At 39.2% G+C, this 12,510-nt stretch overlaps 1 protein-coding gene across 18 annotated transcripts in view; it reads left to right on the forward strand.

Moving 5' to 3' along the window:
- The window catches only part of LOC126297434 (trithorax group protein osa-like), a 307,341-nt gene that overhangs the window by 252,691 nt on the left and 42,140 nt on the right, over positions 1 to 12,510 (forward strand). For 10 of the 18 annotated variants that reach the window (XM_049988261.1, XM_049988269.1, XM_049988264.1 and 7 more), the window contains 2 exons: positions 825 to 1,022; positions 4,537 to 4,753. In XM_049988261.1, coding sequence (XP_049844218.1) covers positions 825 to 1,022; positions 4,537 to 4,753 — 415 coding nt within the window. The remainder of the gene's footprint in view (positions 1 to 824; positions 1,023 to 4,536; positions 4,754 to 12,510) is intronic. The other 8 variants (XM_049988262.1, XM_049988267.1, XM_049988270.1 and 5 more) reach the window with 1 other exon arrangement.

Consider the following 12,510-nt stretch of genomic DNA (forward strand, 5'->3'; position numbering starts at 1 on the left):
ACACTAGATCGCGTGTTACAGACTTCCACCCCTGTCTTCCAATGAGGGACGCTCTTTGACAGCACTGAAGTCACAAATGGTAGTGGTTTGGGCTCAGTGGCAGTGTGTCTAGCTCTGAATTATCCATGAAGTAACCAATTTGTAACAGTTCATTGTGTCACTGTGGTGCCAAATGCTGCTCAAATTGCTGCTGCATATGCAGTATGATGTAGCAGCAATCACGTACAGTGGCTACATTCCTGCACAGTCTTTCTGCAATATCGCAGAAGGAACATACGGCTCCTCATTGTCCTATTAAACAACCTTGTTGAGACTCGGTGAGGTGTTTGTACACTTTAAAGGCATCCCATAACTGCCCCCACTCCCCACCCTGGTCCAATCTCAAAGATAGCTAACACTCATGATCATTACAGTGTGTATTTAAAGCAAACCTGATTTGTATCCTCAAATCAGGTGGCACTACTGGAGCCACTCTTGTGCAGCTGGTGTGAAACTTGACTAGACGTCACCTTTCAGACATACAAACATGCATGCCAACTTTTGTTTGTGTGGCACAACTCTTTCTTTCACATAACTGAAGCTGTCGAGTTTTAATCACAGTCAGTTTGATGTAACATGGTAAGATAGATATGTCAAAGCAGTTTTTAGTATTCCCGTAGGGAAGTGGGGTAGATGCCGTATGAACTACACTTGAACTTGACAGTCAACAAATTGTAACTAAGGTTACTGGTGTTAGAATACTGCAACTATTTTGATGTACTTGTAAATTTTGAGTTTTAATGTGTATTGGTTGAACCCACTAATAAGTATGTTATGTGACACAGAAACCAGACAGCCTGTGCAAACTGTATGAGATGGATGAGAACCACGAAAGACGCATGTGGCTTGACAAACTGCTGCAGTTCATGGAGGAGCGTGGAACACCTATCTCAGCATGTCCCACCATCTCCAAGAATCCTCTCGATCTCTATCGGTTGTATGCTTACGTCAAGGAAAGAGGGGGCTTCATGGAGGTATGCAAGGTGCAGTGTTTAGTTCCATGGTAGTTCCATAGACATACTAACTAGATGTACTGTAAATAGATTTTCCTACTAACATATTTTTTAAGAATATTTTGTGATTGGAATTTAATGTGTTTCAATAAATAATAGAGCCATTGTGCAAGTGTTAAGTTTTTTTCTGTGCGTTTGACAAGGAAAGAGAAATAACTGTTCCTTAAAAGAGGGTCAGTCAAAAAGAAATGCTTCTTGTGTGTGTGGTGTGTGTGTGTGTGTGTGTGTGTGTGTGTGTGTCAAAAATTTCAAATGCAAGTACATAGATTTGAAAGCACACATTGACAATTAATCTAAGACTTCTGAATATAATCTGTCCATTTCCATGGGTTTGGTCCATCTTTTTAACAAGGGCATGTAATCTGGATTGGTAAAATGCACAGTCCTGCTTCTGAAACTGTTGACACACTGATGTTTTCATGGCCTCCTCATCTTCAAAGTGAATCCCACGAAGAGCTACTGTTAATGGCCCGAACAAATGGAATCGTAATGGTGCCAGGCCAGGGCTATATGAGGGATGAGGCAAGACTTCCTACCCAGTTTTCACAATCTCTTTAGTGATGTAATGACTGATGTGTGGTCTTGCATTGTCATTCAGAACAGCAGCATCCACCATAGCTTACGTTGTGCAAACTCACTGAAAATGTGCTTTAAGCTATTTGAGGGTTCTGACATAGTTGACAGAATTAATTGTGCATCTCTGCTCCAAAAAATCAACAATAATATTGCCCCCCCCCCCCCCCCCCCCCACCGCATTCCAGAATACTGTAGCTATAATGTTAGCTGCCAGGCACGAAGTTTTGAACTTTTTCTTCTTCAGTGAGTTCCTTTGATGCCATTCCATTGACTACCTCTTTGAGTATGGTTCAGAAAAATAATCCATGTTTGGTCTCCAATCACAAATTTTCCCAAAACTCCTCTCCCTCCAAACAGAAGGGCTCCAAGAGTTGGCAGGAAATTGTTTTTCTTGCCCTTTTATTCTGCTTGGTTAACCATTTGTCAGGTGCAGTTCTGAGACTCCTGTGTTCAGGCACAATGAGCGTAACAGGCAGAGATTTTGAAATCAGCTATTATTTCATATTTTCAACTTTAGTAACCTAAATGTGGTAGGTGGCTTTCATGGGAATGTGTAGTAACAGAACATATGAAAATGGATGCTGAAAAACATTTTATTAAACACAGAAGAAACAGAATATAAATGACCAAAATTTTGAATCCACCACTGACCAGTTACAGTTTTCAGCACATAAATTTTATCTAACAGTAAATTTATGAAAAAAAACTACCATTTTAAGTCACTGTTTTGATGCTGGTGCCTTTCAACTTCTCTCACAATTACCAGAGGAAATACATTGGTGCACAGATAAGCAAAGTTGGCAGACTATATTTGTGGCAGTTTTTACATTCATTGTTTGACATCCTTTTGGGACACATTTCTGTAGTGCAGGTGATGTGTCTACGTATATTGGGATGTGGGAGAGGTGGCGATTTCTGTGACTTTTTTGTGAATAAATCTTTGGAGTCAGCTTCGCAAGCTGGAGGGGATTCTAATCTTCTTCATACTTCCTTTGTGTAGCTCTCCAAGCGCAAGTTGATGTGCCAGAGATTTTAGGTACACTCTTCTCTGCAGTTTCTCCAATTGACTTTCAAGGTACATAACCTGGAAGTTGAGACAACCCACATTCAACATTGTGAATAAAAAACGATCACTGGCCAGTGCTTTGTGTTTCTGCTCATACAATAAGTAACACACATTTGATATGCACTATCAATGCCACCGTCTGTTGAATTCTAGAAAGTGACTCTCTCTGGGTTTTTTTTTTTCCCCACCTCTCCATATTCAGGATCAGTGACATCGTCATTGTGAAGCAAATGTACAAGAATCTAATGTTTTGTTATGGCGCAGTGTGTAAGAAACGAAAACCTTCCCATCATTAAAGCCAAACATACTGCTGTATTGTGTGTTCCCTTTTATGTTAAGAAAATCTGGTGGCAGTTGTCTTTTATTTTTTCAGACAGTTCCAACATACGACAGCTTTTTTGTCTTCAAATAGTCAAAAGATGAGAATCTGAATACCAGTTATCAGCAGTGATATTCTGACTAGATCCAAATATGGGCTTAACCATTCTCTTGACAACTCCAGTAGGTTTGTTGCTGACACAGAAAGCACTTCCAGACTGTTCTATTTCCTCTTAATCTGAAACATCCATTTCCTGTACTTTTATTGTAACCAGTTTTATGATAATTTGCAGTCTAATGTCTGCAATGAAGAAATCCTGTTTTTTATGTAGTGGTTAGTAATAAGATCAAAAATGAGTTTTGACATATCTGACTTGTTCTGCACCAAAATATTCCCCATCTTGTTCATCGCAGATATTGAAATTTATGAACTCGTAACAAAACAAAACAATGCTTTACATTTTCTCTCTGTTTTTGTAGTTCATTAAACAGAGTAAGTAATTTGAAGACTGGTTACACTTCGTTAATCTTCAGCTTCACATACTGTGCTGGATAACCATTAGTTAAGAATTAATACAGTTCAGAATGAAGATAAAGAGGAGTAGCTGTTTGTCGTTTTAAGCCCTTCTTCAGTTGCTTCTTAATTGCTGAGCAGTATTTGCTCCTTTTTTTATCTCAGATATTGAGATAGTAGGATTTTGTGGTCATTTGTGTGTGTGTGTGTGTGGGGGGGGGGGGGTGTCTGTGTGCAAGTTGATTTCCATAGCAGTTAGTTTTTTACTGTGTGAAATTTGACCAGTGCACATCATCTTTCTATTTCATGTGTGTTCCAATAATAAGTGAAAGTTAATGTTGACCACCTCCTGAATTTTATGAATTACTTTGGAAATTACTTCCATTACTTTGGAAATACAGATTACAAAGGAATAAGGCTCTCACCTAAACCACTGAAGGTGGTGAATTACCTTCAGTTCGAGATTATTGTGTATGTAGTAAATGTTGAAGCTGAACTTTGAAATTTATTAAAAATGAGTGTACATTAAACAGTAATGTAGTTACGATTTGCTGTAAAATTTGATGTCATAAATAGATAGTTGCTAGTGTGTTCTATTATTTGTTAATATCTTTGAGCTCAGATCTGTCAGTAGCATAAAAATATTTAAATAACAGTTACCTCAAAGTGAAATTTTTAATTGTTAACCTGTAGCATATGAAAACTCATTACTTATAATGATTCTTCGCTAGCAAACTACCCCTGGTTTAGGTCTAAGTATCTATGGTCAGACAACTTGTCTGGCACACTGTAATGAATTATCTACACAAACCTTCCTCATTAATCGACCTATCTATTAGTGAAATCTGTATCAGTATCTGTACACTATTTCCTGAGATTATCCTTCACATTCAGACAGAAAAACATGACAGGTGACTTTAATTCATAGTATGTATAGTTTATAACAGCTATTTGTGTTTCAGCAAACACAGTTTTCTCATGTGTGTTTGATTACAAACTTAAATTCACAGGTCACAAAAAACAAAACCTGGAAAGACATTGCAGGGCTTTTAGGCATCGGAGCATCTTCAAGTGCTGCATATACACTTCGGAAGCATTACACGAAAAACCTTTTGGCCTTCGAATGTCACTTTGACCGTGGAGGTATAGACCCACAACCAATTATAAATCAAGTGGAATCTACTTCGAAGAAGAAGATGACCAAGACATCATCAGTTCCATCTCCAGGTAGGCCATAACACTGTACTGTTGAAATCCTTACAGAAAATTTTAATTTTATGTACTTAATTGATTTGATTTGTGCCTCAACACAGCTGCTCTGAAGTGATTATTACTGATATTGCCTCTACATTGCTTTTGGCCCTTAAACTACGTAGAATATTGTGATCACATGCCATCTGACGCAAAAAAGTGGACAGAGGAATTGCAACTTCTACTCTTCTCTCTTTCAGAAAAGCTTGCAGAATCTTATAACTTATGTACGCATATCCTGTTCATAACATGTTTTGTGTTAAAGTGAGAAGTTGTTGAAAAAGGGCCAAAATGGCTTATTTTGAAGTGAATCTGTAATAGATATATTATCACAGTGAAGTGGGCAATGGACATATTTCCATTGTAAGATAATGGCAACAAGTGACAGTAGCATCATCCACGCTTTTGGTGCTGGTGGTGTGAAGAAAGGATTTTTATTAGTTGTTGATAATAGTGTTGGTATGTGCTGATGCATGAGATAAGTATTATATAAGGGAATAAATTTTAACTCTTTTGCATTGCTAAAAAGCACAGTTAAAAATACACATTTATATGTTGTTGAGGCTGTGTACTGTCAGTACTTACTGATGGTACACATTGTACAATATACGAGTCAAATCATATAACAAAATTGAAGATACTAGTCAGTGAGAAGCCATTAGTGTGTTTAAATCACTGGAGTTAAATTCCGTGAGGTAATGTATGATCCAGTCACATCAATGCAACCACGTGTGAGAAGCATGAACAACCACCTTTTGCAGTGTGGGTGGGCAGAGAGAGACTCAGTGAGGTTCTGGAAGGAACCAACAGGGATGAAGAGCCATGCCAACTCCAGTGCCATGGCCAGCTGCACTGGGTTTCTAGGCTGTGGACGCATTACGCAGACAGGCCGATTGAGATAGTCCCACGGAGTCTCTATTGGATTTAACTGGTGAATTTGGTGGCCAGGGTTGTGTGGTAAATGCATCCTGGCACTCTCCAAAGCATGCAGCTACACTCAGAGTTCTATGACATGTTGCATTGTCATGCTGGTAGAGGACTGTGCTGAGGAAAAAAACAAACTGTGTATTGGGGTGGACATGGTTCCTAAGGGTATTTGCATAGTTGTGGTGATCCATTGTACCATCCAGAATGACAAGATCATCGAGGGAATGCCACAAAAATGTATCCCAGACAATAACGCTCCCTCCTCTGCCCTGGGCCCTTCACTTTCAGATGTTTCACGCCATCCGTGCCAACTACCATCTGTATGATGAAGCATAAAACATGATTCATCAGAAAAGGCCACCTGTCACCATTCAGTAGACATCCAGTAGTAGCATTGGTGTGCAAATTACAGCCTACTGTGAAGTCGCATACACAGCAAAGTATACTGAAAGGTTGTTGAGACACTGTTGGTAAACCCTTGGTTCATCAGAGCAGTCAGTTGCTCAGCAGTTGCACATCTATTCAATCCTACACTTTCTGCAACCATTGTTCACCTCTGTCATCTATGGCCCGTGGTGAACCACAGTTGCCTTGGTGCCGGTTTTGAATAGCACCATTTTGCTATGCGTGGTATACTTTAACCACGGTGACATGTGAACAATTTACAAACTTAGCCATTTCATAATGCTTCCACCATTGGCCCAAAAACCAATAAACATGCTCTTTTGGGAGTCAGATAAATTGCTCCATTTTCAAATTAGGACAATGACTGCACGGTTTCCCATGTGCCCCCTGACACGCCTTATGTATCCTCTGCTGTCTGTGAGTGGTTACTGTATGTTGACATCGAACATAGGTGGTGGTCACATCACTGTGACTGGACTTGTGCATATTCAGTGTAAGGATTTTTAAATTTATCCTTCACAGAATAATTTAATTTCCTTTGAGTGAACATCAAATGTAGCACACATGTTCATCTAAATTGCTCAAAAAAGAAAAAAAAAAGAGTTTTACATCATCCACATATCTGTGATCGTGTCCCCTCTTAGATTCGAGGGGAACAGGGAGTGAAAGAATTAACATTATGAAAATAAAAATGGTAAATATTGTGAAATAAAATAACAACAAAATAAAGGCAATCTGTTTATAAACATACCTTTTAGCTTTGCCGCCACAACTTACTTCTGCCGTCGAATATATGTAGCACTACACAGGCATGCTTTGTAGGCAAAAAGATAAATACTGGTGTCAAAACCTCTTCGCTGGTAAATAAATTAAATTTAAAAAAAAAAGGGGGGTGGAAGACGAGCTATTTTCTCCACCCTGAGTTGGAGCACTGCATTTTCATACATTATCCAACGAAGTAAATACAAATTCCGTATTGTTCATCTTCGAATGTAGCAGCATTTCAATGTGCTACGAAAATCTGACTTTCAAGACTGTTTGGGATGTTTGTCAATATGGCCAACTCTACGTTCTGAATTTTTTCCTATCTGTGAGAAGAGACGATTACTAATGGGAACTTTTATAAATTGTGAATCACATGCAGTATTCTCGTCACCATAAGAATAATATGCATATAAACATTTTGCTATGTATTGTTTCATGTTTGCTGCTATCTCATTTGAATCCTGTCTGCCTAATAAACTACGAAACTAGAATGAGACAACAGCAAATGTGGAAGAATATACATGTCATGTCATGTTTATATTTGTATTATTCTTATGCTTAATAGTGATACAGTCAGAAATGAAGCATGGCAATTGACTAGATTTTTAAATCTAAGATTACTCTAATTTCTGTGTAGAATGTAATGTACTAAAGAGGTGCCTGCAAAGATTTTCAAATGGAAAAGAAAAACTCTCGTTCAGAACATTTTCTATCATACGCAGTCTAATATGTGGTTCTTGTTGATCATTATCAAAGAAAGCTACAGTGTAAGTAACAAAAAATAGCAGTTTCTTGCCATTGTTTCGCTAATGAGATGATTCCTCTCTTTAAAAAAAAAAAAAAAAAAAAAAAAAAGCGGCGGTAGCATGCACAAAAGCAAGCCATGCCGCGAGCGGCGACAGGCCATAAACACACACTATCAGAATGCGACAAACAATGCATGACACAGTACAGTAATGCATTTTCAGCTTAGAGTGATGTAAACGCCTATAACAAAGAAAACTGTGCTTATCAGCTCAAAGAAAAATAAGCAATCAATTCAAACCAGACGAAGCACGTGGAAAAGGAAGGGTACCCATATAAATACGGACGGAGCACCTGATGCATAGCAATGGCTACCTGGTAAAGCTTAACTGCTAAACTTACGACTCGAACCAAACTATACTGTAGCTGTATCGTCATTCATTCGACCTAAATTGTGTCTCATATTACAATGGACCAACTTTGTTTCGATTTGGAGATGCGGCCTATAATTTTTCTCTCCCCTTGAATTTCGAGCCTCAAATTTCAGGTGCGGCTTAGATTCGGGAATTTTTTTTTTTTTTTTCCTTGATTTCGAGTCTTATTTTTCAGGTGCGGCTTAGATTCGAGTGCTTAGATTCGAGTGCTTAGATTCGAGTGCTTAGATTCGAGTGCTTAGATTCAAGTGCTTAGATTCGAGTGCTTAGATTCGAGTAAATACGGTATTGCCACCTGGAATAACTCTGGAAGAATGACAGTAGCTGAAAATTTTGTGGGACAAATGTTGCTTGGGACAACGGGGGCCATGATATGGCATTGATTTTTTGTTGCTAGGTGGGGTGCTTCAGAGAGATGAAGGTCAACTTTGTTTCTTTAAATGGGACGCTATAGATTGGTACTTATTTTCTGATAGTGGCTATCGAGACGAATCCAATGATGTGTAACACTATGGCCTTTGAAGTTCAACAAAGGTCAAAAAGGTGGCATGAACATCGATTTACAGAAGGTGTTTGAAGTGATGACCATTTGTATCAGTGCAGTGCTGCAATCTTATCATCAGGGATTTGGTGGTATTCCTTATCACTTTGGCACTGGTTGAAACACAAGCTCTGACAATTCTCTCTTGTATATCGTGCAAATAATAAATATTCGCCGAATATGCGTATCCATCTAATGTACCATTGACATGTAAACACCATTCGACGGTTTCACAATAAATCACTAACAGAAACTGTAAGACTAGTAATGTCGAATCAAGCAAATATGAATGATGTATTCCTTTGAAGAACAAATTGATGTGCTTCTCATTTACTGAGAGTGCCAACGAAATTCAGTGAGAGCTAGATACTTATACACTGAAAGATATCCTCCATGTACCCACGCTACATGTCATACATTTAAATGTGTGTATAATAAATTGAGAACCAGCAAAGCAAAGTTACTAACAAGGAAATGGAAATTGGTACTCTTGCCACTGTGGTTCGAGATCCTTGTGTTAGTTCGCATCAAATCGCAAGGGAATCAGGCATGAGTCAGAGTAGTGTTGATCGTGTTCTGCATCACCATAAATATCATTCTTACCATATCAGTCTCCACCAACAATTAACTGGTACGGATTGTATGCGTGACATTGAATTCTGCCAATGGGCTCAATTTCAGATTCAGAGTGAGGACACATTTATGAATTTTATTTTATTTAATGACAAGGTCTCATTCACGAACTGTGGAAATGTTAAATTGTATAACATGCATTATTGGGCAACTGAAAACCCATGTTGGCTGCAGCAAGTTGCACACCAAAAACCGTGGTCGGTGAATGTATGATGTGGGATTCTAGAGGCCAGAATTACAGGCACCTATTTCATCAAAGGAAATCTTAACGGTAGGAAGTACACCACATTCGTGCAAGGAACATTAGGTCTGTTGTTGGAAGAAATACCTTTAGGAACAAAGAACAGTATGTGGTATCGACACTATGGGTGTCCGACACATTTTTCGCTGATAGCTGGAAATAATCCCCAAATCATTGGATTGGACACGGAGGAGATGTGTCGTAGTAGCCTCGTTTGCCGCACTTGACGCCTCTGGATTTATTCTTGTGGGGATTCGTAAAAGACATAGTTTATAAAGACATTCCAACTACACTGAAGATATGCGAGAGAGAATTGTCAGAGCATGTGCTTCAATAAGTGCCAAAGTATTAAGGAATACCACTAAATCCATGATAAGAAGATTGCAGCACTGCATTGATACCAATGGTCATCACTTACAACATCTTCTGTAAATGGACGTTCATGCCCCCTTTGTGACCTTTGTTGACCTTCAAAGACCTTACTATTACACATCATTGGATTCGTCTTGATAGCCACTGTCAGAAAATAAGTACCAAACTATAGCATCCCATTTGAAAAAACAAAGTTGACTTTCATATATCTGAAGTGACCCCACATAGCAACAAAAAACCAACGTCATATTATGGTTCCTGTTTTTCCCATGCAGCTTTTGTCCCACAAACTTTTCAGCTTCTATCATACTTTTGGAGTTATTTTACGTGGTAATAGTTAGTGACTCACCCTCTATATGAGCCATAGTGTATATGTTAGACACATTAGCTAGTACTGTTAACTGTCAATGACAACTACAAGGCATATCTCTCTCTCCTGTCTCATGACAGATGTACAAATGACATTACTGTGATGTATGTTAGCAGGTGGGCATCTTCCCACTTAGACATCCTGCCTTGCCTTAAGATGATAAAGAGCACACAGTTTACTTTTGAAATGACTCTTTGAGACATATCAACAAGCTAAATAGTGTACATTATAATAAATAGAAACAGAAATTTTGTCCCACAAACATAATTTTTGTTATTCTTGTGTTTAAAGTGAAATGGATATTTTATTTTTTGCCCCAATCTCAAAATACACACATCAAAAAAAGTTTTGCATCACCTCGGTTCTGGAACCTGTGTAGAAAATTGGAATAGATATCAACATAAACATCATTTCCGCTTCTTCTTCTTCTTCTTCTTCTTCTTCTTCTTCTTCTTCTTTTTTTTTTTTTTTTTGTTCATGAAAACCACACATTGTGTGTTGTACCACCATACAGTGAAACCTTCAGAGGTGGTGGTCCAGATTGCTGTATACACCGGTACCTCTAATATGCAGTAGCACATCCTGTTGCAATGGTGCATGCCTGTATTCATCTTGGCATACTATCCACAAGTTCAGGAAGGCACTGCTGGTCCAGATTGTCCCACTCCTCCAATGGCGATTCAGCGTAGATCCCACAGAGTGGCTGGTGGGTCACGTTATCCATAAACAGCCCCTTTCAATATATCCCAGGTATGTTCCATAGGATTCATGTCTGGAGAAAATGCTGGCAACTGTTGTCGAGCGATGCTGTTATTCTGAAGGAAGTCATTCCCAAGATGACAAGGGGGTGTGAATTGTCATCCATGAAGATGAATGCCTCGCCAATATGGTTGCACTGTCGATCAGAGGATGTCATTCACATATTGTATAGGCGTTACAGCACCTTCCATGACCACCAGCAGCGTACGTTGGCCGCACATAATGCCACCCCAAAACATCAGGGAACCTCCACCTTGCTGCACTCACTGGACAGTGTGTCTAAGGTGTTCAGCATGACTGGGTTGCCTCCAGACACTTCTCTGACGATTGTCTGGTTGAAGGCATATGCAACACTCATGGGTGAAGATAACGTGATACCAATCCTGAGAGGTCCATTCGGCATGTTGTTGGGCCCATCTGTACCGGGTGTTGTGATTGCAAAGATGGACCTCGCCATGGACGTCAGGAGTGAAGTTGCGCACTGTTTGAGTCATAACATGAAGTCTTGTGGCTGCATGAAAAGCATTGTGCATCATGGTGGCATTACTGTTATGGTTCCTCTGAGCCATATTCCATAGACAGCGGTCATCCACTGCAGTAGTAGCTCTTGTGTGGTCTGTGCGTGGCATGTCATCAACAGTTCCTGTCTCTCTGTATCTCCTCCATGTTCATACAACATCGCTTTGGTTCACTCTTTGACTCCTGGACACTTCTCTTGTTGAGAGCCCTTCCTGGCATAAAGTAACAATGCAGATGCGATCGAATCATGGTATTGGCCGTCAAGGCATGGTTGAACTACAGAAAACATGAGCTGTGTACCTCCTTCCTGGTTGGATGACTGAAATTGTTCAGCTGTCTGACACCTTCCATCTAATGGGCGGTGTCCGTGCATGGTTGTTTACATCTTTGGGCGTGTTTAGTGGCATCTCTGAACAGTTAAAGGGACTGTGTCTATGATATTCAATATCCCCATTCAACATCTGTCTTCAGGAGTTCTGGCAAGTAGGGTGATGTAAAACTTTTTTTGATGTGTGTACCAGTAAATGATTGATGATACATTTCGGAAGTTAGTATCAGTTGATGCATTTGACTTCTGTAGGCATTGGTTGTCTCATTCTTTCTCTACAAATAACACATTCTGCAAACTCTTGTGAAATGACAAGATAAACCATATGCTTCCCTTCATTATTCTGTTATTTTAGTTACTTCTGATGTGATAGTAAATCTATAAAGATTTTAAAGAAAATTGAGAGATTGATTGGGCAGTAATTTAGCAGAGTTGAGAGTAGGTCAGTATTTATAATGTTCAATGATAGCATACGGAAAGTTGGTTTTAATCATTGGCAGAGTGGTTCATTGACAGGTTTATCACTCACAGTGATGTAATACAGTGTAAGAACAGTGGTCATAAAAAGCTCTTAACATACAGGGTCCAGAGGTGAGTGTTGTGCCTTTTCAATGATCATGGGTTCAAATTTAACATGGGTTGGTGCTGTGAGTGAGTGGTGGTCCATCTCAATCAGTTTCAAAGAAAACTATATG

Source organism: Schistocerca gregaria, chromosome X (genome assembly GCF_023897955.1).
Source record: "Schistocerca gregaria isolate iqSchGreg1 chromosome X, iqSchGreg1.2, whole genome shotgun sequence".
In the NCBI taxonomy this organism is placed as follows: domain Eukaryota; kingdom Metazoa; phylum Arthropoda; class Insecta; order Orthoptera; family Acrididae; genus Schistocerca; species Schistocerca gregaria.